At 35.0% G+C, this 27,097-nt stretch overlaps 3 protein-coding genes across 3 annotated transcripts; 1 reads left to right on the top strand and 2 right to left on the bottom strand.

Moving 5' to 3' along the window:
* Positions 1-158: 158 nt before the first annotated feature.
* Positions 159-2,866, bottom strand: LOC106172125 (serine/threonine-protein kinase mos). Its single transcript, XM_013552724.3, has 2 exons — positions 2,443-2,866; positions 159-2,078 (listed from the first exon to the last, which is right to left on the bottom strand). Exons 1-2 carry the CDS (start codon positions 2,546-2,548, stop codon positions 1,276-1,278), a joined length of 909 nt encoding a protein of 302 aa, XP_013408178.1. The 5' UTR covers positions 2,549-2,866; the 3' UTR covers positions 159-1,275.
* A 342-nt stretch (positions 2,867-3,208) lies between these two features.
* Positions 3,209-16,663, bottom strand: LOC106172141 (acetyl-coenzyme A synthetase, cytoplasmic). Its single transcript, XM_013552753.3, has 16 exons — positions 16,317-16,663; positions 13,822-13,913; positions 12,771-12,874; positions 12,159-12,231; positions 11,685-11,760; positions 10,478-10,628; positions 8,532-8,647; positions 7,979-8,171; positions 7,493-7,626; positions 7,185-7,317; positions 6,829-6,885; positions 6,521-6,601; positions 6,074-6,182; positions 5,625-5,824; positions 4,738-4,783; positions 3,209-4,529 (listed from the first exon to the last, which is right to left on the bottom strand). Exons 1-16 carry the CDS (start codon positions 16,640-16,642, stop codon positions 4,330-4,332), a joined length of 2,091 nt encoding a protein of 696 aa, XP_013408207.2. The 5' UTR covers positions 16,643-16,663; the 3' UTR covers positions 3,209-4,329.
* A 61-nt stretch (positions 16,664-16,724) lies between these two features.
* Positions 16,725-25,556, top strand: LOC106172142 (uncharacterized). Its single transcript, XM_087000316.1, has 5 exons — positions 16,725-16,789; positions 22,186-22,277; positions 23,258-23,392; positions 23,812-23,922; positions 24,460-25,556. Exons 2-5 carry the CDS (start codon positions 22,218-22,220, stop codon positions 24,676-24,678), a joined length of 525 nt encoding a protein of 174 aa, XP_086856442.1. The 5' UTR covers positions 16,725-16,789; positions 22,186-22,217; the 3' UTR covers positions 24,679-25,556.
* Positions 25,557-27,097: the final 1,541 nt, after the last annotated feature.

Below are 27,097 nucleotides of genomic sequence, written 5' to 3'. Positions count from 1 at the left end.
AAGGATGTTGATAAAAAGGGCGAGTTTCCCGTGTCCTCTGAAACTCCGTGCGCCCTAAACTGAAAGAGTAAATATTCAAAACCTTTGAAGACCAATTCCAACAGGGACTGCAGATATAGTGTCTTTACTTGCTGTTTAAGAGATTGAAAGAAAAAATGTTATCAAATATATCTACGTTTTATTATGAACGATTTTCATGATGGTTATTGCAGTAAGTCAAAAGACGCGAAAAGTGGCAACTAAGAAACTTTCAAAACACAGAACACCCCTGGGCCTATACAACCAACAATTTTGGCAATGTTAGACTTGACACGAAGAAAAAATTAACATTTGATGACGTAACTAATTTTAAATGTATAGCAAATAAAAAATATTTAAAACATTTCTTTAATAAGCAAAACGGAATTTACCTGTCTCTTATATATCATTTAATTTTTTTTCTGTGAGGGCTTAACTCTTTTATACATACTATCTACAAACAATAAATATCTATCTACAATGCCCTTATGTACATATTGAAACTGTCCGTGCAAAACAATATAATGTACAATTTGTCTTTGAATGTACAGTAATTTTTTATATAGGCCTACAGATATAAACACCAAATATGATAGGTCCTACATGTTGATGAAAACATTCCTATACTTCCACGAAATGAACTATATACATATTAGAAAGTCTAAATGCTATGCAGACACCGCAAGAAGTTAAGCAGTCTTGCCGAAGGTATCAAATCGTCAATGACTATTTTCCTTGATGGTGACGAATCTGATTCCATTGAAATGTCTATATTACAGCGCTCCATAGGACTTACTTACACTATACATTTGAAACAAATGAAACCCAATGAACTTAGAAAATATATCAACATATGTACAGGTACTTCAAACTCATTGAAGTCTGCATGCTAGATATTTGCCACTTTTACAAAATCGTGTATACATATTTACAAGAGAATATTAACACATATACAGTTCAAATTAAATCTATACAAATTATGAAAATTTACAAATAAATACATATAAATGTATACATTCATTGTTCTAGTCGATATCATTTTGAGGAAATATAGGAAGAAAAATATTAACACATTTCACATATACAATTCACAAAACACCAAATGCAATTACACAAGTTCTTTTATATATCTGTATGGCCACATCAAATCAAAAATTAAAAAAGGCATAATGCTTATGTAATAATTTATAAGCATATACACTCGATTGTCTCGCCTCTTAGCGATCTGAAAGCGTGTCTTTTTCGTTTTTAATATCATTATGCAAATTCCCGCCAAATCTCCAGTACTTCCTTAATTTCTGAGGCCGAAGGCCTAATCGCTCTATCCGCGTCCCAACATTGTACAAACAGATCTTGGTAACACAAGTCAAACGGGCAGTCATCCTTGGTTGGTAGTTTTGGCCTGAGGTTGTATGCCACGACGCCAAATATTACAACATGCTGATTCTGCTTATAGTATGGCGATTCTCTAGACAGCATCTGCCAAAGGGTGATCCCAAGAGAATAGACATCTGCTTTGGCAGTCGGGGCTTCCCCTTTAAGTAACTCTGGTGCTCTGTAGGCAAATGTTCCAGTCAGGTATGAACGCTGTGTTGGACTGACCTGACCCGTACCCTCCACAAGATGCTGGCAGCAACCAAAGTCACCCACCTTACATGTGTCGTCGCCATTTATGATGATATTGGCTGGCTTTATGTCCAAATGAACAATTCCGATTCCATGCGCAAAGTCTAGTGCTGATACAATGTCTAAGGCATATTTGAGACGCCTGAGAGGATCCAAAAGTTCACGTTCACAGTCTATTATGTGCTGCAGGTTCCTGTCTCCAGCATACTCCATGAGTAAGAACCCGATGTCCGAGACCTCACCCGATTCATATTCATTGTATCCGTAAGCAAAAGTTTTCACGACATTTGGATGGCTCAGGCGAAGCACCCGGAGTTCTGCTTTGAAACTTTCCTTCTGTGCTTTTGGGTTCTTGGTATACGTGTGCAACTTCTTGACAGCTACGTTTTGTCCTTTGTAAGTTCCCTTAAAAACGGAACCAAACCCACCGCTGCCTAGAACCAAAACTTTTTGTACTGCTAACTGATATTTAAAGATAAAAAGGCGTCCATATTACAATTATTAATCGATTTTCAGATCGATTCTTTCTTTGTGAAACGAGACAAATTTCAGCACTTATTACGTTGTGAAATCTTTTATTATTATTATTATTATTATTATTATTATTTGTATCATTACATTACTGAGAGACGGATCTGATGTGCTTTATGTATGTATATATACAGTGCAATCATACTGCGTTTGATTTTAAAATGATAATAATTTTAAAGAGATCCTCTACAATCGTGAAAAAAGAGGCAAATTACACATCAAGATTACGAAATTGCATTGCAAATTACTGTAATGTAATGTTCTTACCTACAAGTGACACCAATTTTATATCTTTCAACTGTATTTTAGCGCCGAGAACTCTCCTGGGACTTGCTCTTGCCAAGGGAGAATTGACGACTCGACATCCCGGCATTTTGATAATTTTTATCTGCCGCGCAATTCAACCACGTACGTTCGCTCTCAGTTCCAACTTATAACAGGCCGAATATTTGGGCCCAGCAGAGGACGGGTCTTCAGCCCAGCGCATTTGAGAACTGTTCACCTTACCTCACCTTGATTCGGCGTATCATAATTCTTTACCAGTTGCGCATTGATACTTCTTTTCGCCCAATACGCACCCCACGTGCATCTAAATCGCATTCTAACATTCGCACAGTACGATCCAATACGCCCGATATTTTTGGGCATGCACAAAATACGCTGCGTTGATCTACGCCGTTACGCTGGTCATAAGTTATAATATGCAGTGCATAGGTCCCGCATCCATAAATCAAATTAATCGAAAGACTTTGCAATTTTTAGCGTACGGCTGCGTGTTAACCATGAAAAAATTATAAGGACCTGAAGTACGCAAAGGTGTGTTCACGACTTTTTTAGAAGCTCGGGCTTAGAAGCTCGGGCTAATTTCATTTTTCATTTTGAACTAGATGTGATAATTTTTCTAAGGCGAATACGGGAAAAAAAGCTGTGATGATTTTGAAACCAAGGACTTTGGTTTTCATTCCTCGACAAGTTGCAAGTATCGCATTAGCCAAAGGTAAGCGACAGAATAAAAGTGTACGATGAAAGCAACTTTACGATTTATATGATCCTAACTTTTTATTTTGTTTTGCAAGTCTTTCGTTTCTACCACGCACAGTCTAAGACCAGAAAAATCCACTTTGACATATGATCACCTCTTTGACTTACTGTTTTCCACATATTCAGGATATCATGACATGATTATTCACCTGAATGGCAGAAAAAAACAGTCATTTTGTCTTCATTTCTTTTCTACTAAAACACACAATTATTCAGAACATTTGTAACACCCAAAATGATCTTGAAACATTCTGTTCGAGATTTCTACCTATAAAGCCTCGTTTGAATGAATACCCTACAAAATAAGAGAAAAAAAATTTTTTGGTAAATCAATATCGTTTTGAAATATAGCCTGCTTGTGCTTGGAATGAGAGAACTTCATATATTTTTACATTTACAGCAAATTATTTTACAATTCAGCGCTCGTGTGCTGTTTGCAGCATAGTAATAAAATCCAGTTTTTTAAACCATATTTACCCTTGAAACACTAATATTTCACTTGAATAAAGTTCAAAATATATACCCTGCACCTCTTCTTTGAACAGAACACACAGAAAGTAACCTACTTGTCTTCACCAAATGGCTGGAAATGACAATCCACACAACATACATATACCTGAATTCTAAATTATGTTATAATAATCTTTTGTCAAAATAAATCACAGTTTTGCAAATGAAAGTCACAAATTTGAATAATTCAATAGTACACTATTCCTAGAGTCAATGTACTGAATATTCTTTTATCAACATGCTGTTAACATTTACAAACACCACACAATACAATTACATGCCTGCATAACAACAGAAATTTATCTTTTCTATTCTCTATACTATAAAAATAATATTAAAATTTGCATTCATGATGTACAATTCTAAAACCATTGTAGTTATGCAAATATTACCACCTAATGCAGTGCATTGCTTTCATAATGTCTACTGAAAGACATCCTACATTTAATATAACAGCAAGACAAACTGCTAACTTGCTGCAGCTGTGAACATGCAAGTCTAAATGTTAACATATCTCTTTCATCAAAAGGCAAACTTGTAACTCATAAAACTAAAGATCTCCAACAGTCTGACGTAACATATATCCCAAGTAGTCTAAACTTATCATGCATCACTTGGACGAAGTTTGAACAAAGTTTCGATGACGCTTTCATCTGCGAGGGTAGTGACATCACCCACATCTCTATCGCCACGTGCAATCTTGCGAAGAACTCGGCGCATGATTTTCCCTGACCTTGTCTTTGGCAGTCCTGGGGCATTCTGCAGGAAATCTGGCTGTGCAAAAGGTCCAATTTTACTGCGAACTGAAACAGAAAAAACTGCATCTTCTATTCACTATTCCTGATATTTTATCCAGATTATTTTTTTTCAGTTATTTCACTTACTAGTATTAGCTGTTAAATCTGTGAGCAGTGAAAACCAAAAAATTTACAAATATACAAACCGTTGACTGTCATAAAGCTAGAGATTTTCATCCCAAGATGAAGAAGCCTTGGTGTCTGTAACACTTACCCTTCTTTTTAAGCTCATGTGCCAGGTCCTCAGAATATTGGTTGCCCTGAAAATAGATAAGTAGATGTGAGGAGTGGCATAATAGTCTGTAGGTCAACTACACCTTGGGTACAAGCCCAACTGTCAATCAAGAGCAGACAGATAACTCAGATGCATCCTTTAACAAGAGGAACTGCCAGATAATCAAGACACCAACAGACTGAGATATGTCTTTGTTATTGCAAACTTTAAAAAAGCAAGTTCTATCAAATGAGAAAGGTACTGACAAGAGCTATCTGCCACCCTGTAGGCCACCCTAAAGGCGCATGTCAACTTTCAAGCATTTGTCTGGAATCAAGTCAATGCAGCATATACAAAATTGACCAATCCTATCATGGTCATCACTGCGTTCAACGAGTAAAAAAAATTGAAGCACCAATGGACAAAGAATGAAATGCATTAAGAGGAACTGGAAAATTTGGTTCTAAGGCAAGAGGAGGGATATGTGGATAGGTGCTTGTTAGTATGCCATATTGTGACAAAGTAAATTTTTTTTTTAATTCCTAGTGTTCAAATCTGCCTTGGCAAAGAATCTGACACTCACACTTATCACCAGTTTAATATAAGGGTATCAGTGATAAAGACCCAATGAGTGCTTATTATGTATACATCATTTTATGTACATACATTTTAACATGTATACATGTTAACATTCATAATCACCATTTCAAGGTATAATTCTTAAAAAAACGTTCTTCTATATCACAAAAATTCACTATACAGGTGTTTATAATCAAGGCCTGAAATGCTGAGAAGTTTGTAAAATGAACATAGCATGCTCAACTACAAAGTTGTTGTTACGCAAGGAGGTAATTTCAGTGCTATGCAATAATCACACATTGCCATACCTCTTTCAAAGTGACAAAACAATATGTGCACTCTCCCTTGACTTGGTGTGGATGTGACACAACAGCTGCCTCTGCCACAGCCTTGTGCTCTATCAATGCAGACTCTATCTCAGCAGTACTGAGCAAGTGACCAGATACATTCACCATATCATCAATACGACCAGTTATCCAAAGATAGCCATCTTTATCTCTTTTGGCTCCTGAAAACCAAGGTCATGTAACAAAGTGAGCAAAGTAGAATGAACTACAATTAGCTAAAAGGTTAAACACTGAACCATATCAAGTAAAAAATCCAGTATTTTGTACTTCAATCGTAAAATTAAAAAGCATTTAAATTTCTTACCAATAAACACATTAACCAAAAGCTATAACTTAAGTGACCTACCAATGCACATTCTTACATATCTTTTTGTGAATTTTAGAAACTACACTGAGAGAATTGACCTTACCATCACCAGTTACATAATATCCTGGGAACTTTTTGAAGTAAGTAGTTTCAAATCGCTCTGTGTTTCCATACACAGTTCTCATTATGCCAGGCCAGGGCTGCTTGAAAACCTGAATTTTGAAAATCAGTCCAGTATATTGAAACAATAACATGATACCACCAAAAGCTATAATAACAAAAACTTAAATTTCACAAAATAAATTTTGACTTAAACAGTACAAAATAAATTCATCATTCAAAAGATGGTAATTGAAAAGAAAAAACATCAACTTTGCAAATATGAACTTTCAGGCAATGTGTACAAAAACTGCAACAATATCATGTATAAGAATTTATCAGATATACTTTTCCCTTAATGATACCCCCCCCCCCCCCCCACACACACACACACACACACACACAACCCCCAAATATCTCTTCTCTTCCCTCAATGACTTCCTTTTCTTACCAAATATCCCTCTCCTTCTCCCTCAATAACGGCCCCCTCTTCAGTAAGCAGCTCAGGTACAACTCCAAAGAATGGGAATGTCTGTAACATAGTTCAACAATAACCCATTCAAATTTACGACATAACTACACCAAGACAATTCAGAGAGGTAAAGCCTTGAAAAGTATACATATTGGGATAGTAATCTGTACACTTTGTTTTTGAAAAGAAAGTACTAAATGATAATCAAAATTCTAAGCAACATCTCTAGATGTGTTACAAATAATCAGATATATATAATCAGGATAATAAGTCTGAGGAATTCTTACAGCAGATCCAGGTTTGCATGGTGTACATCCTGGCAATGGTGTGACCACATGACCTCCCTGAAATTATGCCACATCAAGATATCAATCAATATCAATAAGAGTTCAAATAAAAGGAATAACACATGGCAAAGAAATGGCCAAGACTTATATTAAAAATATACAAGACGCTGGACTGAATTGCACGCATGTCATTGAAAATACCACTATGAGTGGAAACTAAAGAAAATATGCTAAATATTTCATCACTAGTTTCCCAAAAGTTATACTGATACTGAAAGAAGAATTTCTTCTAGAAGTTGAGATACCATTTGCAAGAAAGCTAATGGCGAAAATAAAAAAATGCAGTTTAATATTACCGTTTCAGTCTGCCAGAAGGTGTCTACAATGGCGCACTTTCCTTCCCCTACAGTATGGTAGTACCATAACCAGGCCTCCGGGTTGATAGGCTCCCCAACTGTGCCCAGGACCTTAAGGGAAGACCTGCTGTATCTGGAAACATATAGAGTAGAAATATGCTTATATCCACGTGCTGGAGAACTTGGGTCTCAAATAAATATTGTAAAGATTACACAACAATTGAACATAATCTAAAGATAGCCTTTTAGGAAGTGTGCCATCTACTTAAATAAAATAGAAGGTAAAAGAAAGTTTCACTCAGTCCTACTTTTTAACATGAGCATCTCCATATCTCATGAGAGCCCTAATGGCAGTGGGTGCAGTGTAAAACTTATTGACCTTGTACTTGTCTACTATGGCCCAGAAACGACCAGGATCTGGATAAGTGGGGATGCCTTCAAACTGAGGAGGAAAATGTACTATGATTATTCACAAGGCTACAGACTTTATGTACCCCAGTCACTGAATTATCATTATTTAAAAGTAATAAGAACCAAAAGTATCAACCAACTATCAAAACATTGGTTAATTACAGTTTTATGCTAGTTGGTGAAAATACATGAATATTAAGCCAAAATTTTGGTCATACCTTTTTCAAACAAAACATTTTAGCTTGACACCACCTAACTTTGACATTTCATTGTACCCTGAATGAAAACAATACAGTATTGATATATCAATACCTCTGTATATTTCTTTCACTCGTAGTTTAATTTCAAATTAATAAAACTATGCTATTCTCCATCTTCCTTACAATAATCCCTGTGGCTCCCACTCCCAGTGGTCCATATGTGATATATGTATGTCCCGTTATCCAGCCGACATCAGCAGTGCACCAGTAGACCTCTCCTGGTTTGTAGTCAAACACATTCTTGAAGGTTGTGGCTGAGTACAACATGTACCCTCCTATTGTATGCAGAACACCTTTTGGTTTTCCTGTGGAGCCACTAGAATGTGAATGTTGATATGCATAATAAAGAGATAATATATGGCCTCTTTATAACCGGCATACCAAAAATTGGGCATCATCTTTTGACTTGTGAATTAGCTGTCGGTTTTACATGAAAATAACAATATAAATGTAACATCTTGACTGCTACATGTAATTCTAATGCTCGTTTCCTTGTAAAAGTCATCTCAATTTTCCTTTTTATAAATCATACTATTCTTATATTCTAATGCCAAGAAGTGCAGAGAGCTAGCCAATGTGGTAATGTGGAACACTCAGAGGTCCATAAACTATTATCATTCTAATATAATGAATGGATATTCAGAATACATCCATTCACTCAGAGTATTATTATTACCTTGTATATAACATAAACAGAGGGTCTTCAGCATCCATCCATTCAGGTTCACACTGGTCACTAACATTGGCCATCACCTGATGCCACCACACATCTCGCCCCTTTGTCCACCCAATCTGAGCAGTGCAGAAGGAAAAAATTACTTTCTATTGTGTTCTTAGACTGACATTCAATAATTTAACCCATAAAAATCTTGTAAGATAGATAAATTTAAAACATGTTGGCAATTTCATTTTGTCTGTACAAGTAATAACAGCAATTTGCAAAGTAAAAAAAACAAAACTTTTATAATGTTTTTGAATGTGAGGTTTAGTGCTACCGAGTACACTAAAAATTTATAAGCAGGTTACAAACTAGCTTCATATAACATACACCGACTGAAATATTTCAGCTTCCAGACAATAATAATTCAGAAAGAAATTTAACCATTTTGAAAAAAATTAGAAAGCATTGCAAAGACAACAGATTTCAATATTATATACTTTGTCAAAAGATAATAAAAGCAATCTGAAGCAAATGATAGTAATAAAAACAATAACAATGCCTTTTTATACCATATATTAACCTTTATCCCATGGCTGGCACATTGAACAACAGGATACTTGCACTTGTATTTCGCTTACAAGTTTATCTGTATTTTCATAAGTTTCAGTGCATTCATCCTTTTGTTTGAAGCACCAGCCGTGGACAAGTCAGTTACAACTACTCATCATCCACTGAATACATCATACAATAGCAAATTATATCTCTACTGTGCCTCAATACAATTATGTTCTTGTACGTCACATACAATGGACAGCTCTTGTTTCAACTAGTACTAAAAAGCACGAGACATTCAAAAATTGACCATATATTAATGGCTGTAAGACGAAACAAATGGACAGGTCTTTCATTCTATTCTGATGTGTATGTGTGATATTATGCAGTGTGTGTTTGGCTGAACATATGTGCAGACAGAAAACAATCATTTTCTTTTTCTTTTTTACTCCTGAAATAATTAATTGCCAATAATATGATGTTACACGAAAAACTTTCATTTATCAAAAATTTTAATTAAAAAGACATATTTCTATAAACCACATGCATTTTTATCCTCCATGAGGAATATCACAGTGCAATATTTAAAATTTTAAAAATTAATTATCAACATGCATACACAACTAAAACAAAATGCTGAACAAATGAGTACAATGCTGTTCAATTAACTGACATAAAACTTTACCAGCTTCCAGGTGCACAGAAAAGGAAATAACAGATGAAAAGAGAAAGTGCATAAAAATCCCACTTAGCGAGAGTGAATGAAAATAAATTTTGTACAGAAAATTTTCAATAATCATTTGTAAGTTAGTGAAAACAAGCACCTAAGTGCTCAGTGTTACATTAATAGAACTTCAAAGTGTGTGAGCATGCTTTATCACTCAAGTGAAATGCTACTAATAATAGGTAAAAAATGCAAATGTGCTTTGATAAAAATCTGGGTTAATTGAAAGAAAACTCGTTCAAACAAAACAATTCTGGTTCAAACCATAATTTAAGTAGGTTGGAACACCCAGAATTCTTGACACATACCACCTAAAAGACCAGATTTAAACAATTTTCATCCAATAAAGTCCCATCAGGATATAAAGGATAAAATAGAGGAGAAACACAAAGTAATGATGACATGCATGAAAAAAAAAGGAAAGTCATCAAAGATAACAGTATTGCAGCGTCTACCTTTCAACATTGCTTACCAAGTGGTAAGCACAGATATCATTTATAATTGTTACAATTTTCTAATGCAGACTGTGTGGCCATTTGAAAGTAAACGTACCTTGGTCATGCAAATTGATATTTTTTTCACTATTATCGGAACATTGGGAATTTTCTTAATAGAGTATCAATTTTTACATCATCATCAATTATTCAACATGTTAAAATTGAAAACAGAAAAAGAGTCCACCTACCGATATTTTACAAGGTCTCTTGGCAGGTGGCTGAGAATCATCGTCCGACTCTGACGGGATGTCAAGGTCACCTGCCCCAGCATCTTCCCTCACACTCTCCTCGCTGGGACTCAAGTGACGAACCACTATACAATGCTCAATAGAATGACCCCTGAAGATGAATAGATAAAATCTCTAAAATTTAGTATACACAATTTGCCTTTTCTTAGTATAATATCAGAGCTGAGGCTCATGACCAATCTAATTAAAACATTTTATCCCATTCCAATACAAATCTATATACAAAAATCAGTTTTAATCAGTAATATATAATATCCACTATGGTACTCAAAATAATTTGGGGGAAAAAATAATATTCAACCCTTGTTAAAATCATTACCTGCTTTAAAGTAAACATATATTATATTAAATCCATAATATTATATATCACTTTGACATTAATTCACAATAACCAGCCTACTGGCCCATACAAACAAATCAACATCATGTCTACGTTAGCAGATTACCTTGTTTGAATTTTAAATGCATGGGGCTAGATCTCTACATGCAAGCACTAAATATATACTACCGTCTATCTGATCATTCCTTGCAATCATTAAACATTATATAAACAGAATAACACTGATAAAATTATATGATACATGTATACAAATGTGTTCCTCAATGCTTTGCCTATTCACTTATCAAACACACCAGACTAGTGATACAGAAAAGCTATGATATAAGCCAGTTGGAATGAGATATATTGACATACATTGGGAGAGGGATAGGGTCATGTGTGGAGGTACATATATGTCATTCGACTGAAAAAAGTGAGCTTAATGAACTGAAATACACTACACACTATGCAATGAAATCTTTTTAAAAATTTACCAGCTGTAAAGATTGCGAAAAGAATGTAATGTAAAAAGATATGAATGATTTATTTGTAATAGACAGGTGCATTGTACTTTAAACAACAACAAAAAAAAACAGTATTCAACTAACATATTATTACTGTTAACTATTCTATTATAATGCTGTTTAAATTAGTCTGCAAATTAAAGCTAATGACAGTTAAATTTCTCTTTATTCTTTTTTTTTTCATAATTTTTTTCAATCAGATCGTCCTTGTATAAAATATGTTTAACTGATATGACATGATCAAAGGATCCTTGGCTATGACAATAAAACACCAGACTAACCAGACTGCAGCCCAGTTGTTTACCTTTCTGTGCAGTATTGCATTGCCCCATTAGAGATTTCTTTCAGATTGAGGAGTTTACTGCCTCTCCAGACACCATCTAAAAATGAAATTTAAAAAAAGTATCTTAGTCCTTTCCATGAATTGATCAAATGTCAGCCAGGAGAAATGAGGGGAGATATCATCAGCTGGATTCCTGGAGTGTTAGACACTTTCTCAGCTGTAATCATCCATCGTCTCAATATTTCTTAATTACAAATCAATGAACTGCTAAAATTACCTGAAACCAACCACACTTCTGAAACCAAATGAGTGTTCAGAATCCAATTCTGATCAAATTCGAGAAAGTAAAAATACAATATAAATATTTTCCAAGGAAAGTAAACATGACTTTTTGTCTCAGTAAAAATACTTTATCTTTTCTGTCTTTATACATTTAATTTTTGAAAATATATAGAAGCCACTTCCCCAAGTTAGTTCTTGTAAAACTTTATTTACCTGCAGTAATCAACACAGTGCATTTTGCATCCAGTATTCTTTCTGCTAGAGAAGCAGAAGAAAATCCACCAAACTGAAAAAGAACAAAACAAGAATATAAATCTCAAATAAAAAAAATATTTTTTCAAACAAAACAGCAGTTAGTCAATTTTGTTTTAAATATAAATGGAATAAAATCTAATGTTGCATACAAAATCATAGATAAATTGTGCCATTAAAAAATTCTGAACTTACAGTGCTTGTATTGATTTCAAACAAATTAGTTATCTAAAAAGGACTATCAAACATTCACTAGAAAGTATTGGATTTTTACTATGGAATAGAGGGGAGACATATTTCACACTTGTTTCACTCTGCATCTATGAATGAAAGCACAGTATTCAGGTGAGTTCAAGGACAGATAACCAACCTGCATACATATATCACATCTGGAATGTGAACTATGCAAAGTGGTATACTAATGTACATATCACATGGCAAAAAAAGACAAGAACTGCATGTTTAAGTCTCTTTTTCATATACAAGTAAAATTTCAAATCTCTTCATTTGTGCAGATGGACTAAATACACATATACCAGTACACATACAATTACATCCAGCAACTACACTCACCACTATAGAATGGATTGCACCTATCCTGGCACATGCCAACATTGCAGTACATAATTCCACTATCATAGGCATATAAATGGCCACTCGGTCGCCCTTCTGTACACCTGAAAACAAATTTGTATCAGACATTGCTGCTAATTAACTTAAAATTCATTCATGCTTTTTTATCAAACAATACCAAGCAATTCCAATAATCTTCACTTTCCTTAGAAAAATTACATAATGTCATTCATTAAATAATGCATCTAAATACTTATTTTCCATTTATTACTACTAATAGTTATAATATCACAGAAATATAATATAATAAATTAAGCCCCCAGTACATTTATCAATAAAAAAATGTCAAATGTGCATCTTTGGTTTACAGAAAAAAAAAATAGAATGACCAACTAGAAGTTATTATAATCAATATCTGTAACATTTTATTGTGTTTACATGACTTAAAATAAAATTCATGTTGACTTTGTTATCAGAATAAAATCAATTCTGCTCTGAAAATAACCATCAAACTGATATTCCCAAAGTGGACCTTTTCTCTGAAGAAAGTAAAATCAATCGATGAGAACAGAAGAGCACCACATCTTTAATACTTTAGAAATTACAATAAATCAAAATATATCTTGATTGTAAAGACCCCACTGGGACCCTAAACTAGATTATTTTGTACACTTCATTTTCTACATGTCTGCCTATGGAGGTAATAAGTCACAAATCCAACATCAGCTTTGCACAAAATCAATGCAATGAAATGAAACCCAAGCAGTGTCTGGAATTAATCTAACACATACAGGTTGTAAAGAAAACAGAAAAAAACATCCGTTTCCTTGGGAAATAACTAAAACAGGACAGGTTACTTGATTTCAAAAGTTACTTTTTGCTAATATTCATCTTGTTTCCAAGATTTTCAAACATGCACTATGTTCTAAGTTAGCTTAATCTAAAGTAGCAAGTTTAAATAACAGTTACAGTTAATTTGAGCACAGGCAGTATGGCAATATCCTGATAAAATTCTACAAAATCCATTTTTAACAAGAGGTGGGTACCTTACCCAAACTTTTTAATACATTGGCAAACTTGCACACTTCTTTCAAAAGACCGGTGTAGGTAATCTGTCCATCATCTCCGGGGTCATTGCCTTCCCTGTAAGCAAATAGAGAAAAGAAATAAAGGCTTATCAAATCAATGCAAATACAGAGCCATGAGCTCCCCCACCTCACACTGCCATCTACATACAATTCATATTGCTTTCCCCTATCATGTTCTCCATTTAATACATGAAATCTGTCATTTTTGCATATTTAGGGTATACCTCTATTGTGACTGATATGGACTGATATTGCAAAATGAACTGACTTTCACCAGGCAAGCAGAGAGAGCACAAGTAACAGCTACTGCAAAGTTTATTCTTTGTGTAGAACCATTATTCAATATTTTTCATACTAGATTTTTTTAAAGCTCAGAAAACATGTAGTTAAATTGCACCTCTCTTCACATCAAATTAAAATGGAAAAGAATTAGTTTTGGACAATTAAAATTACTCTTGAACTGAAGTGCTATGGATAACAGTGACATCAAATTTAACAAGAAAAATGGTGGGATAAGGTAAATATGGAATGGCTCTTGTAAAGAAAATCTAAAAATCTTGTAAAGAAAATCCAAGAAAACATGCTGCACCAGAACAGACATACTAATTTGCTGGCATGAAGTTTTATAACTGATTTGACCTGTTCTTAATTTTACTTAAGTTTTAGCATTTGGCTAAATTGGTGAGTGTTAGCGCTACCCCAGATTATTTCTCTGCCCATGAACTAGCTATGTACCAGCAAGTTTTTGCACAACAATTATGTTATCACAAAGCTGGTCTCTGGTAGAGAATGCAAACTGATCAAAATACTCACATCGAAATATTCACTTGAAAGATAACAGACCCGTAACCAGCAATTTCAGAGGGGGGGGTTCGTTTTCTGAAAAAGGGGACCTTTTACCATAAAATCCTCAATTACATAGGTCAAATTTTACCCAAAGTGGACCTTTTCCCAAGAAAAAGGGTGGTTCTTTCGAACCCCCCCCCAAACCCCCCCTGGCTAAGGGCCTGGATAATATACCTGTTTTCACTCAGTTTTGGCTGAGCTAATGGGAAACCAGTATGGTGCTACTGCCTCTCACTTTAGGGATGTGTGAATGCTCTTTGATTGCACCCAAAGCACTGTTGAAAAGTTTACACAATGACATAGGCACCAATATTTTGCTGACAATGTCTTGCCGTTTTAGTTTTCTGTTGTTTAAGGGGGAGACATCAGTGCACATATTCTAAACTAATATTAGGCAAACAAACACAAGGTGAAGGAATCCTGTACACCAACCTGAAATTTTTCTTTGAGTTCTAAACACTAGAAACTTGGCAATTTCAATCAATAGTCCACAAAAGAATAAAGAAAAATGCAGTGCATACTCAATTTTGTATTTGAACAGCTGGGTTCAAAGGGATGTTTCTCTACAAGTGACCAATAGCTAAAAACACTGCTGCATGGCCAGCCAAATATTTCTTTTAAAAATACATAGAAAAACTGAATAGGAATTGTTTCTTCATATTATCCCCTACATACAAAATGCTTTTGAGACATGCCATTCAATATGATGTTGTTTTAAATAATGCATTATTCTAATGGTGACTGTGAACAATAATTTATTATGCACCACACAGTATTTTTTTAGACATCTGTGGGCATGATATAAAAGGATTGCAAAGAACATCTAAGTCATAAATGTGATTTGTTATCCAAAAGTCAGTGATACAAAAGAAGAGGCTCATATCTCTCACTGCTTTTCAAAGATTAAAAATCCATACTTTACTACTACCGTTTACAAATATTTCCAGGGGCATGTTATCACAAATTTTAACAGTTATTTACTGAAAATGCCTGCAACTGTTTTATAAACTTTTTTCCTGACTCATTTGTTCCTGCACAACATGATAAATAAAGACCATTATACACTTATAAAATGCCTGCATGTGTACCGTACATATGGTTAAATAAAGCATATATCTGGCAATATTTCACCAATTATAACAATGGCTTTCTCATGACAATTATTCCATCTGACTGCATGGTAAACATTAACATTTGATTTAATATGGAGTAATACTCTCCCTTTTATCATTTAGATATTTTATCTTACTGCGCCATTATATCTATGTATTTATCCAACTTTTCATGGGTGCCAGCTTATTTATTACTAATAAAAGTATATAAATTTTATTTAATACTTTTGTGTTGAAGTGTCATATCCTGACAAAAATAAATAAATAAAATCTATCTAAAACGATGCTTCCAATGCCAGTTACCCTCCTGAGGTGGCAGTAACTGTCATAATAATTGACTGCAAACAGTGTCATGTTTCACGAATAAGAATGACAATAGAAAATGGGTCAATGGGTGTCAAGCCCACTCGCTTCCACCACTAGAACTACCGAGTAACGTACGTACCAGTAGCAATGTGTACATGTGTGAAAGTGGAGAAATGCAAACATATACTACATACCAGTAAAATGCAACAGTATCCCCTAAACCGTTGCTGATATGCCTGTCAAGCATATTGTAACACATATTTGTAACAGCGCCTTCCATCCACTTGATGAAAATCGGGCCTTTACGTACATCGAAATTGTAGTCGAGGAACTTTCCTTTTGGCAGTGACTTCCAATAGAATTCTCTCGCAATCTTGCCCCAGAATGCTTCTGGGTCTTCTACAGACTGCTTGTACATCTCTCTGTATTGCTCCATGCTGGAGACGTGTGCTCCATCTTGGATATGTTTCAATGGAGAAAACACCATGTCCTCGCTGCCGGCTCCATTCTCTGCCGCCATTTTGAACAACAATGATGTTGTGGATACGCTGCTAGAGACATCTGCCGGGAATTCCCCTGAAAACCACACCGAGGTTCTGTGACTCACGTCATAAGCTAAGTGGACTACATTCCATTCAGTTACAAAGTTCCAGAAGTTTAATCAAAGGTGATGCATGCGAGTTATTTCATTATATGTTATTTAAAGCAGTTTTACATAATATTTTGTCAAAGAAAGTTGCGACAAAACCAATAATATGAAATAATATTGCATGTAGGCCTACTATACTCCGAAGCTCACAGTAGGGCGCGAATACATTTGAGTGCGTGCGTGGGGTATGTAGAGGTAGAAAACTGGACGTCGGAGACCGACCCTCTGTATCTTTCTGTGTTTTTTCTTTTAATTAATTTTTTAAACACTGGCCTTCTTTATTGTAATGGAGAAAGAGCAGGGCCGTAGCCTCCGGGGGGGGGGGGGGCAGGGGGGGGCAGCTGCCCCCCCCCCCCCTGGGATTTGAGGTGCAAAAAAAAATAAATAAATAAATAAATAATAATAATAATCCCAAAGGTAAAAAAAAGTAATTGCAAAGTTGGTATCAATTCTGTGAGAAAATACAGTCATGGCCACTAGACAATCATTCAACAATCTGTTTACAAAGGTGTACTGTTTTAGCCAACTCAGTTCATACCGAAAAGTCCAGTCGGCGTGTTGTGTTGAAAAAATGACTGTACTTATGGCAAAATGAACCCACAATTTCTGACTTCTGATTGAGCAATAAATAACAGTTAAAATGCACCAGAATGCAGTATTATACATACAGTTTTTAAAAATTTTCCACACCCCTTCGCCCCCTCGTGTCCGCTTACTGCCCCCCTGGCATTTTGCCCAGGCTACGGCCCTGAAGAGTATCTTCAATGAAGGCAACCCCTTTCCTATATAGGTCATTGAATAAAATCCTAAACGCACTCTTTATGAAACATTCAACAAACCTCAACTATAAATCTTTTATTGAACATAAATGCTCGCACAAACAGCTTATTCGCTTTCCACATCAAGATTAAATCTGGCCAAAAAAAAGGCTCCCATTTGTTTACAACTCGATTTATTTTCCATTTATAGTCAATGTCCCACCGAAGAAAACCAAGTCGTTGATTTGTTGATCACTTTTTATTAAGTGCATTGCTCCCACTTGGGGCCGCGTTCTTTTCAGTATTGGGTTGTAATTTATCTTAAATGGTGCTCTCAGGACTGAATAGCTTCACTTAACATTATTCGATGTAAGTGAAAAAGGAGAAACCTGCTTTTCCATTTTTAGTAGACAAAATACGGAGTAGGAAGTAATACAGATAGGAGGTTCTGGTATAGATACATGTAAGCAAATGCAAACATTATTTTTTCATTTAAATTTGAAATATACAGTGCCCGAGTTGTGTGGTGTTGTGTGATATGGTGTTGTATTACGGGCACACTGTTGTCAGGGGTGCGGCGGTAATACCCATACTGTGTTCTTGGAGTATATGATTCTATTATTACGTTTGCTTATAGAGGGAACTTTTCTTTGGCAAATAACAATGACCGTAGACTCCCTCTCCCCCCCCCTCCTACATTTCCCCAGTCTCCTCAAGCGCTTCAACCTCTGAGGGGATTTTTCGTCGAGACTTCTCTAAAACATTTCTTCAAAATTCTTCGTGAATGACGAAATAGATGATAGACCCATTTCCATCTTGCAATAAACATACCAATCAGTAATTCCTCTACGGTGATTAATGCCAAGTACATAAAGTGACGTTGCGGAACGCCGACTGCAGAACACGGTCGTAGATACACTTTTGATAATAGTCGCGTTTCCGGCGTGTGTCTGCTCAGATTGCAGTGCTTGATTGGAAGAGGTCTTAATATAGAAAGGTGTAGGTGTTTTATTCTTTAAAATAGAAGTAACTGTTTAAGCCCTGATTGATGCGTGCATGAGAACAGGGGATATAAATGGACATCAGATAAACTACAGTGGAGTATTACCTGAAACTCCGAAGTGGAAAGCATAACGGCTGGATATGTGCTAAGATATTCTTTTAGAAAAAACAGGTATGTATTGTGGTATCTGGATTTAATATTTTGATCAATTATATTTTACATTTTATATACGCAGGGAGGGGTGTTGAAAGAGTAAATGGCTGACAGTAAATGATATATAGCTAGATAATACTGTAGATAATACTGTAGATAATATTCTGTCAGTCGTTCCATGCCAAAACATTTGCAAGCAATCTCCTGAACATTTCGGATATCTTTTTTAATTAAACACGGGTACAGACGTGGTTGAGATATTGCTGTTCAGGGATAAGTTTTTCAAAGCATATTTGGTACTAAATTGATGCTGATTGACAACCATTTCATAACTGATATATACAGTCTTAGATGTATTCAAACTTCATTAAAGTATGTAAAAGTAGAATTTTGAGGACGCTCACAAAGCTTTTAATATCAAAAGATCGCAATTCATTTTGAACAAGGATCTTGAAAACGTACTGGGATGCGTTTTCTTAATCACTGGAAATACTAAAATGAACACTGAATACCAGGGGGAAAGTTTCGAAAACTTGAGCAAATGGTCTTAACATTCCATGGACTATTTCGCGCCAATGATTTTCCCCCATTAGGTGTATAATTTTTTTCGAGAAAAGAACCCAACTATGTGAGGAACATCTCGGAACATGTACCCTATTTCATTGTAAAAGTTTCATTCTCACAATCATGAATACTTCAAGAAACATTTATGCTTCCCCGCTGTTCGTTTCCACTGGACTTGGAATGGTGCAAAACAATACACGTAAAACATTGATTTGAAATGTTTCTGTAAAATGCGAAGATTTACTTTGTCCATTTACCAGCCATACTGCGAACGACTGGTGAAGTACTGCATATGAAGAAAAATATTTTTTCACCCTTATCAAACCCTTAGAAAAGGTAGCGTCGAATGGATTGGGCTGGGAAAAGGGCGACTATTAACGAGTCATTTTCGCTGTAATAAGGTACCCCGCCTTTGAAATTGCTGGCTACAGGTCTGCTTACATACATGTAAACTTAATAAATGTTTTATCATAAGTTTAAGCCTCAGTCCTTTTTCTCGTCATGATATAACTGTTTTGGTAAATGAGATATGGAAGACACGTGGTAAAATTAATTGAAAAAGTTGCAGAGATATCATGAAAAAGAAGCCATTAGCACTAGGCGTTGCGACACTTTGCCTTACTTATTGCTATGTGCGTTTGTTAAGGTATGGAGATCGATTGTTTAGTTGTTTATGTAAACGGAATAAAACCAATTTCGTTATTTATCGCCATTTTATGGCTTCATGTACCATGAAAAAAGTCTTGAAACGCGTTTGGATATAATTTACTGAAGAATGAATAGGGCAGAATTGAGAATGGGCCTAAGTGGAATAGTGTAAAATGCGATTTAAATATTCTTCACTACTTCTTATCAATAATTCGCATTCTATGTATTTAATAAGTATAATCCATATATATTGGTGCTGGACAGTGGAATCCTGATAAGAAGGGGAGAAGGGAGGGTCCTTCCTTGAATTCATTGATAACTACAACTGATGTGAATACTATTTGTCTTTTTAGGGCAAAGTTGTTATAAGACGTGATATTGCTGTGCTCTCCTTCTTATCAGGATTCCACTGCCCTTTTCATTTTTAGTTTTAATTTACAATAATGTTTGTCTCATTGATACCTGAACTACTCGTCTATCCCTGCCCTTTCATTCATAAAACTGTCTTTGCGTCTCAGAAAACGGCCCGTTGTTTGAGTTACCGTTTCACTCTAAGTGCGGCTATTTAATCTACCCTCGCTTTGATAACGGAATATTTAGGTATATCTATTTACTTCGCAATGGGTTTTGTCCTAGTTTATGGGTTAAAAGGCTAAAACAATATCACGGAACAAAAAGAACAAAAACAAGGTTTCAGGGCAAACCCCATATCAGCTGTCATTAAACAGTGAAACACTGTATTCTAGGACAAAAAGATTTGATGTAACTTCCGCTTCTTTCGGTCTTCGTTTGTACAAATTCTTACACGGGACAAAGTTTTGATAAATCAAGGCCTCTTCAGTCAAGGCAGGTCAAGCGAAGAACCGTACCACTTAAAAAGTAGGTTTGCTACTAGTACTTGAGGAATCAAACTTTTTGCGTTCTTGTTGGGGTTCTGAAGTTGAAAAATGTGCTTTATATATTATTTTGTTATATTTTTCCCATTAATTATACTTGAGCCGAGCTTAGAAAGAATAAGAACGTTTCGATTTAAGCGAAAGCATTTCGAAAAACTATTTTCTGGCTGTTAGGTGAACGAGTGTATACTTTTGTGGTGTGCCAGTAATTGAAAGAAAAGTTTATGCAGTGTAGAAAACATTCAAACTTCATAAAATATGCCCCATTGTTCTTTCCTTATCAAAAACGATAAAAGCCGAACGTGGGGCATGTGAAATTTATGGAACACGTATAAAAGTTCCAAATGGGCTATCTTGTATGAAAGTAATATTAAAAAGAGAGAAAACAGTTCCATTTTTTAAATAGAAATCATCGAGGAGAGAAAAAGATTAGGAAACAATGGATGGAAAAGTATATTCAGGTATACTGTATTTATTTTGTAACAGTATTTTGTAGCAACCATCTTGTCATTAAACCAAAACACCTTTTTAATTACTTGCTTTCTAAAATTTCCTTTGTATAGTACTAACTTTTGAGGTTTTTTTTTTCTTTTTCGGTCTATCCGGTCAATTGCAGGAAAAATTGATATAAGTTTATCTATCAAATTGCGCGTTTCATTCTGTGAACCGTTTTTATCAATTGGCTTGGAGTCTGGACATGATTAGCACGGTGTTTTCTTCTCACGAACTCATTTGCTATGCATTATACGAACAATAAGTCACATAATTGATTGCCAATCCATAAACGCTGTTCGCACATCCTTTCCGACGCCTCGTTTTCTTTGAAATTTCCTCGCCTGAATAGAACTCATTAAAAAACTGTTTAAGTTTCAGTAACCTTTGTAATTGATTTGGCTGTTACGAGGTCCTCCTAAAACAAAAGCGAGCCAACTTTCTCGACTTCGGAGTTCAGCATTAACTTACCATCCAAAATTGGTTCCTGGCGCTCCCATCTGTCCTGGGTTGTCTCGGACACGTTATAATTACATGGAATATGTTTTTGTGGGATATTTGACGCACTAAAACTCCGTCTTAACTATGGGTGGGCACAGGTTCAAAAAGAAACCCCAGACAATTGTATTTGGGTGATTTGTGTGAAATTAATGTCATAACGAAGCCGCGTAAACTTGAGGCACGTGGCAATAATTGCAGAATGAGATGCGTCTGTGTGCATTATAACACAGTAACTATTTGGGCAATTTGTTCCGCGTGCGCATTATAGGGGTTTGGCCTCTTTCGTTGCCAAGCTTGTAACTATAATATCCTGCCAAAATAATTTCCACATATGTCTAATGTAAGGAACGTTTGTCCAGACGACTAAAAGGATTTTCAGAATGTTTCATGTCTTTTCAGAGCTCCTCTTGTCTACCACTCATCTTAACAGAATGCAGAAATTATGGATCGCACTGATTTTCTGGGCGTTTGCGTTAATCAAGGCGAGATCGGTAAGGGGACTTTATGTAAAACATTGTGATTTTTAAGTGAAAATTTAACTACAAAGTCAAAAGAGGATTTATATGTTAAAAACCATTATTAATGGTTTATCAAAGGTGAACATGTCCTTTTGTAAATCAAACTTTCCAGCGTTTGACTTTAAATTTAAATTTATGCATCTAGATAGATTGGTGAAATTATTTTCTATGAGTTCTATTCAGCCGTTAATTATGTTGTGTTATAAGCGAACGCGGTGTTTTGATGTAATATTATCATTTTTACTTGTACAAATGGCTTTATCCTTTTTTATGTCATCTTATTGTGCGTTTTTGATTTTTTTTTTCTTTACGTAAAACGTAATGCTTTTAAATAGCAGTAGCTTCGTTGTGTATTTGATTAATGTCCGCTCGAGTGTTTTTTGTGCAAAAAAAAGTTTTTGATTTACTGCTGCTTTTTTGTTCTACTGATCATTAATTGCAACATAAATATCATTTATGGTCACTGCAGTTGCTCGTAAAATCAAAAGAGAAACAAGATGTGTAATTTATTGTAAATTTGTCGTCAACAAAACCTCGTTAGGTAAATTGTTTGTCCCTGTTTACGTTTTAGATAAAATCTGAATGTAAAAGAATGATAGAAATGGTGTTTACCCTTAGTGTATAACGTTTGAAGAACTTAATATTAGAATGAGAATCGCATGATTAAAGTAAGTTAAAGTGTGCTTATCTCTATGTAAACAAACCCCGCTCGTATAGACGATATTTATATCAGGTAACGTCCAACGGATCTCCTTGGATCACCTGCAGGCCGGCAGTTATGATAAGCTATAAAAAAGATTTTTTGTGTGTTGCCGGTAAAGATTAGATAACTAACAGAAGAAATACGACGCAAAGGAAAATGTTTTTAGTTGACCATCAAGGTATTTTTGAATCAAAAATTTAAAGTGGATATTAATCATATTTGTTTTAACTATTTTCTTTATTTCCATCAGATTCCCAGCTATACTTTTAAATCGAATGGGAGGTTATACAGAGCTCCTGTGTATGACCGAGACACGTACTCCATGTCTGTCACTCCCGAGACTCCGGACAGCGACAGAGTCATCATTATACATGACTATACAACCGTGAGTACCACTTTCTAGTAACGATGAATCACAAATTAATGGACTATATTAGAGTAAGATTGTTTCAGAAGCTCGTCCCATTCTTTCTGACACGATACTTTTCAAGGTTCATTATAAATAAAGCACTTGAGCATTATCAGAAAAGTGCAGCGCGAGAAGTTCCTTTCCTCATTTTATCAATAATGATACTGCCTGAACTCTCAAAAACAAAAGTTTCTTTAGAAAGATTGGCCAAATTGACTAGTTTTCTTTTCTTTCTTTCTTTTTTTCTTTCTTTTTTTTTTTAATTTTTATTCATTTAATCAATTTCATTTTTAGCACACGCCATTAATTAATATGGGTATTTTTAATCCTGTCCGTTTTCCAGTTTTCCTAGAAAGGCCACTACATTATGATGAATATTTGACTTCAATTTTCAGAATATAACTGTTTACAAAGACATCAGTGCGACCACTTGTATCATCTCTCCTTTCTACCCAGAAGTGCTCGAAAAAGATGTGCTTCTACTCAAAATGCGGAGAGGCCGCAATGTAAGTAAATATTTAACAATAGAATATGTAGACAAAATGATACTATACCGTATAGATCTTTAAAGAAATACCTAGTAGCATTGTAGTTGTATACAAAAAATTGATTTTATAATTTACAACTTTCTATTCAAGAAATTTAGAGCTTCAGTTGTATGAAAACCAGTATAGAAAATGTTCACTTCGTTCCCGACGAAAGTTTTGTTGAACAACATTGAAGATAAACGATTCAAGAAGTTTTATAACAGTCTAACTCATAAACACACAAAGTAAGAGCTTGATAAAATACACGGTAGCTGAATACAAAGTCAAGAAAGACTACATACATGTATAACTGGTAAAAGAATAGAAATTACATTCAAAAACTGGTAAGAATATCAGACGAATCAACGAGCTTTTATACATAAAAAAACTTTTTCTACCAGTTATTATCAGGTCTTGGCAAAAATAAATTTCTATGATGAGAAAACAGGTGATATAATGTGCGCTTTATGTTTTCTGAATTACGTTGTAACTACAATTATTTGTGTTTTTTTCTAGGGCGTGCGGGAAAGTGGGGCAATATTCTTAGTCGCGGAAATGAAGTTAACGAAAGAAGAAACACAAGCGTTTGGAATTGGCGCTCGTTTGTGCCTTAGTTATCCTGCGTTCCTTGTGCGGAAATCATCACAGTCACCGCGTCATACTAAGAGCACGACTGACAAAGATTCTGTCCCATCAATTGGCCGTGTCTACGTGGATATTCGGTTTGCCAGATGACAACTTTTATAGGATAAATCGGACAATGGCAGTGAGACTAAAGAACGCATTCGGCAATCAAAAATAATGACGATCAATGGAAGACGATCAGACAGTCCCGGCAATCAGTAGCATTGTCATGGCCTGTATTTCAATTGTATAAAGATCTCTTGGTCACTTGTATATTCAGAACGTCTGTGATAAATATGAATTATGTACATGTGTGAAGGAAATCGAATGTTTTGGGATGAAATGCAATTATTATGGGAGCCAGATCTTGGATAGCAGCGAGGGGTAGCACTGGTGTAAGCTATACACTAGTCTGCTGTAGTTGTGCGTGGTTTGGAGTGGACGACTGATATAGGGCCTACCGCACACGAGAGCCACGAGCTGGGCAGATGACTTCTTTGCGTACGTGTATGTTGAAGCGTAGTTTTTTTTTTTTTTTCTTCATGTCAGATACCGATGTTAAAACCTGTATTGTGCTTCAAGTTGATGCACGGGCTGATAGACTTGTGTCGAAGGCACAAATGAAAAATATCTTATGCCGGATAGAACGAAAATGATTTGATGAAATAATGGAGAAAGATATCTGGTACTTACACTCATTATTTAATAATCTACGGATAAGATTAAAGATTTAACCTATAAATATCTAGTAAACATATTCTTTGACTTGTAAATACAAATTATACTTCATTTATTTGAATGATGGCCTGTAAGTGACTGTCCAATTATATTAAACAACAAAATAACATTGTTGACAACTAGACCTTCCTTATTTTACCAATAAAAAGTTATTTATCTGTCAATTAAACTTTTCCTTAGTTTCAAAGAAGTGACATTACCTTTACTATTATAACACTCAGACTGATTAAACTCGAGCATTACGTATTTTATTTACTTATTGTTTTTTACTTATTCGTTTCTATTACTTTATTTCATGTTTGCATTAATTTACCTTTAATTTTTATTTATTTATTTTTTGATTTATATTATTCATATTTTTTAGTTTCTTGGTAAGAGAAACGCGTTTTGTGTCATAGCTTGCAAGAGATCAATCAAAATTATTGCTTTTTGCATGGATGTAGAATGTTGGAATGCATATCTCGGGTGGAAAATTATAAACGAACCAATCTTCAATATTAGTTAAAAGACATTTTTCCATAAAGTCAATGGAATTTTCATCTAATACTACATGTTATTGCTTCTGGTTCTGGTTTTAACAAAATGCCTTTGTAACTTTCCTGTTCTAGTTATTTCAAAAAAGTTGAGTGAATGTTTCGTTGTTACAATTTCTGTTGGGGGGTGTGTGGTTGTTTTAGTAGATAATGTTTAACTTTATTGAAAATGCCATATAGGCTTAGATTTTTCGAGTAATAGATAAAACACCAGCACCTAGAAGCCGAAATTATCGCTTGTTTAAAGATAAAGCACCAGCAAAAAATTGTAAATTGTCCTTTGTATTTATTCCTCTTTTCAAAACATTGCTCTTTATGTGATCTGCAGTGTTTCAATAAAGCGCCTTATCACAGTCCACGACACTATAAATTTTCCAAAAAGTAAAAAACACTAAAGTTGTTTGTGGGAAGCACAGGTTCATAAATAAAATTATGTTCATTCCGAATTTGTCATAAATTTTATCACACTTTTTTAGGGGAAGTGCGGATTTTTTACGTTTATAGTACCTAGAAACTTAGTACCTGTAGCTGTAATGTCCTCAGAGAAAGATTTAGATGCCGTCTTTCTCGTGCACTGATTCTACACTGTATGGCTACATGTATGAGGAAGTATCGCTAGAGCTTAGAAGTGTGGTACCCTCTACCAGGGTGGCAAATTTCAAAAAGCCAGGGAATCAAATGGCAGAAAATCAAATGACTGTCTATTTATCTAATGACCTATCTGTGTGTGTGTGTGTGTGTCTGTGTGTGTGTCTGTGTGTGTGTGTGTGTGGGGGGGGGGGGGGTTGTGGCCGTTTTAGTATGCCATATAGGCTTAGATTTTCCGAGTAATATATAAAACACCAGCACCTAGAAGCCGAAATTGGCGCTTGTTTAAAGATAAAGCACCAGCAAAAAGTTGTAAATTGTCCTTTGTAGCCTACTCATTCCTCTTTTAAAAACATTGCTCTTTATGTGAATTTGTTTATTGTCAACAGATGTGCTTGTTCACGCCCTCTAAGAAAAGACGTCAGAAAAGACATTATTTGTCACTCAAAAGCTGACCTCAATTATTCATAGCATATAAGAATAATTGAATTGAATAACTGAAAAGGGTACCCGTAATCTGCAGCTAATACATGTATTTTACATGGCCTTGCATATGACAGTCAGTATACCGTGCCTCTACAGCTAAGTTTATTACTGTGTATCATGTAGTTGATGAAATTTCAGGTAACTGCCTGTTGTGCGTTCTTTCATTGCCCTTCAGTATATTTTAA

The sequence above is a fragment of the Lingula anatina genome, chromosome 1 (genome assembly GCF_051362555.1).
Source record: "Lingula anatina isolate TDL-2025a chromosome 1, LinAna3.0, whole genome shotgun sequence".
NCBI classification, from domain to species: Eukaryota; Metazoa; Brachiopoda; class Lingulata; order Lingulida; family Lingulidae; genus Lingula; species Lingula anatina.
This window is presented reverse-complemented; position numbering and strand designations above follow the sequence as displayed.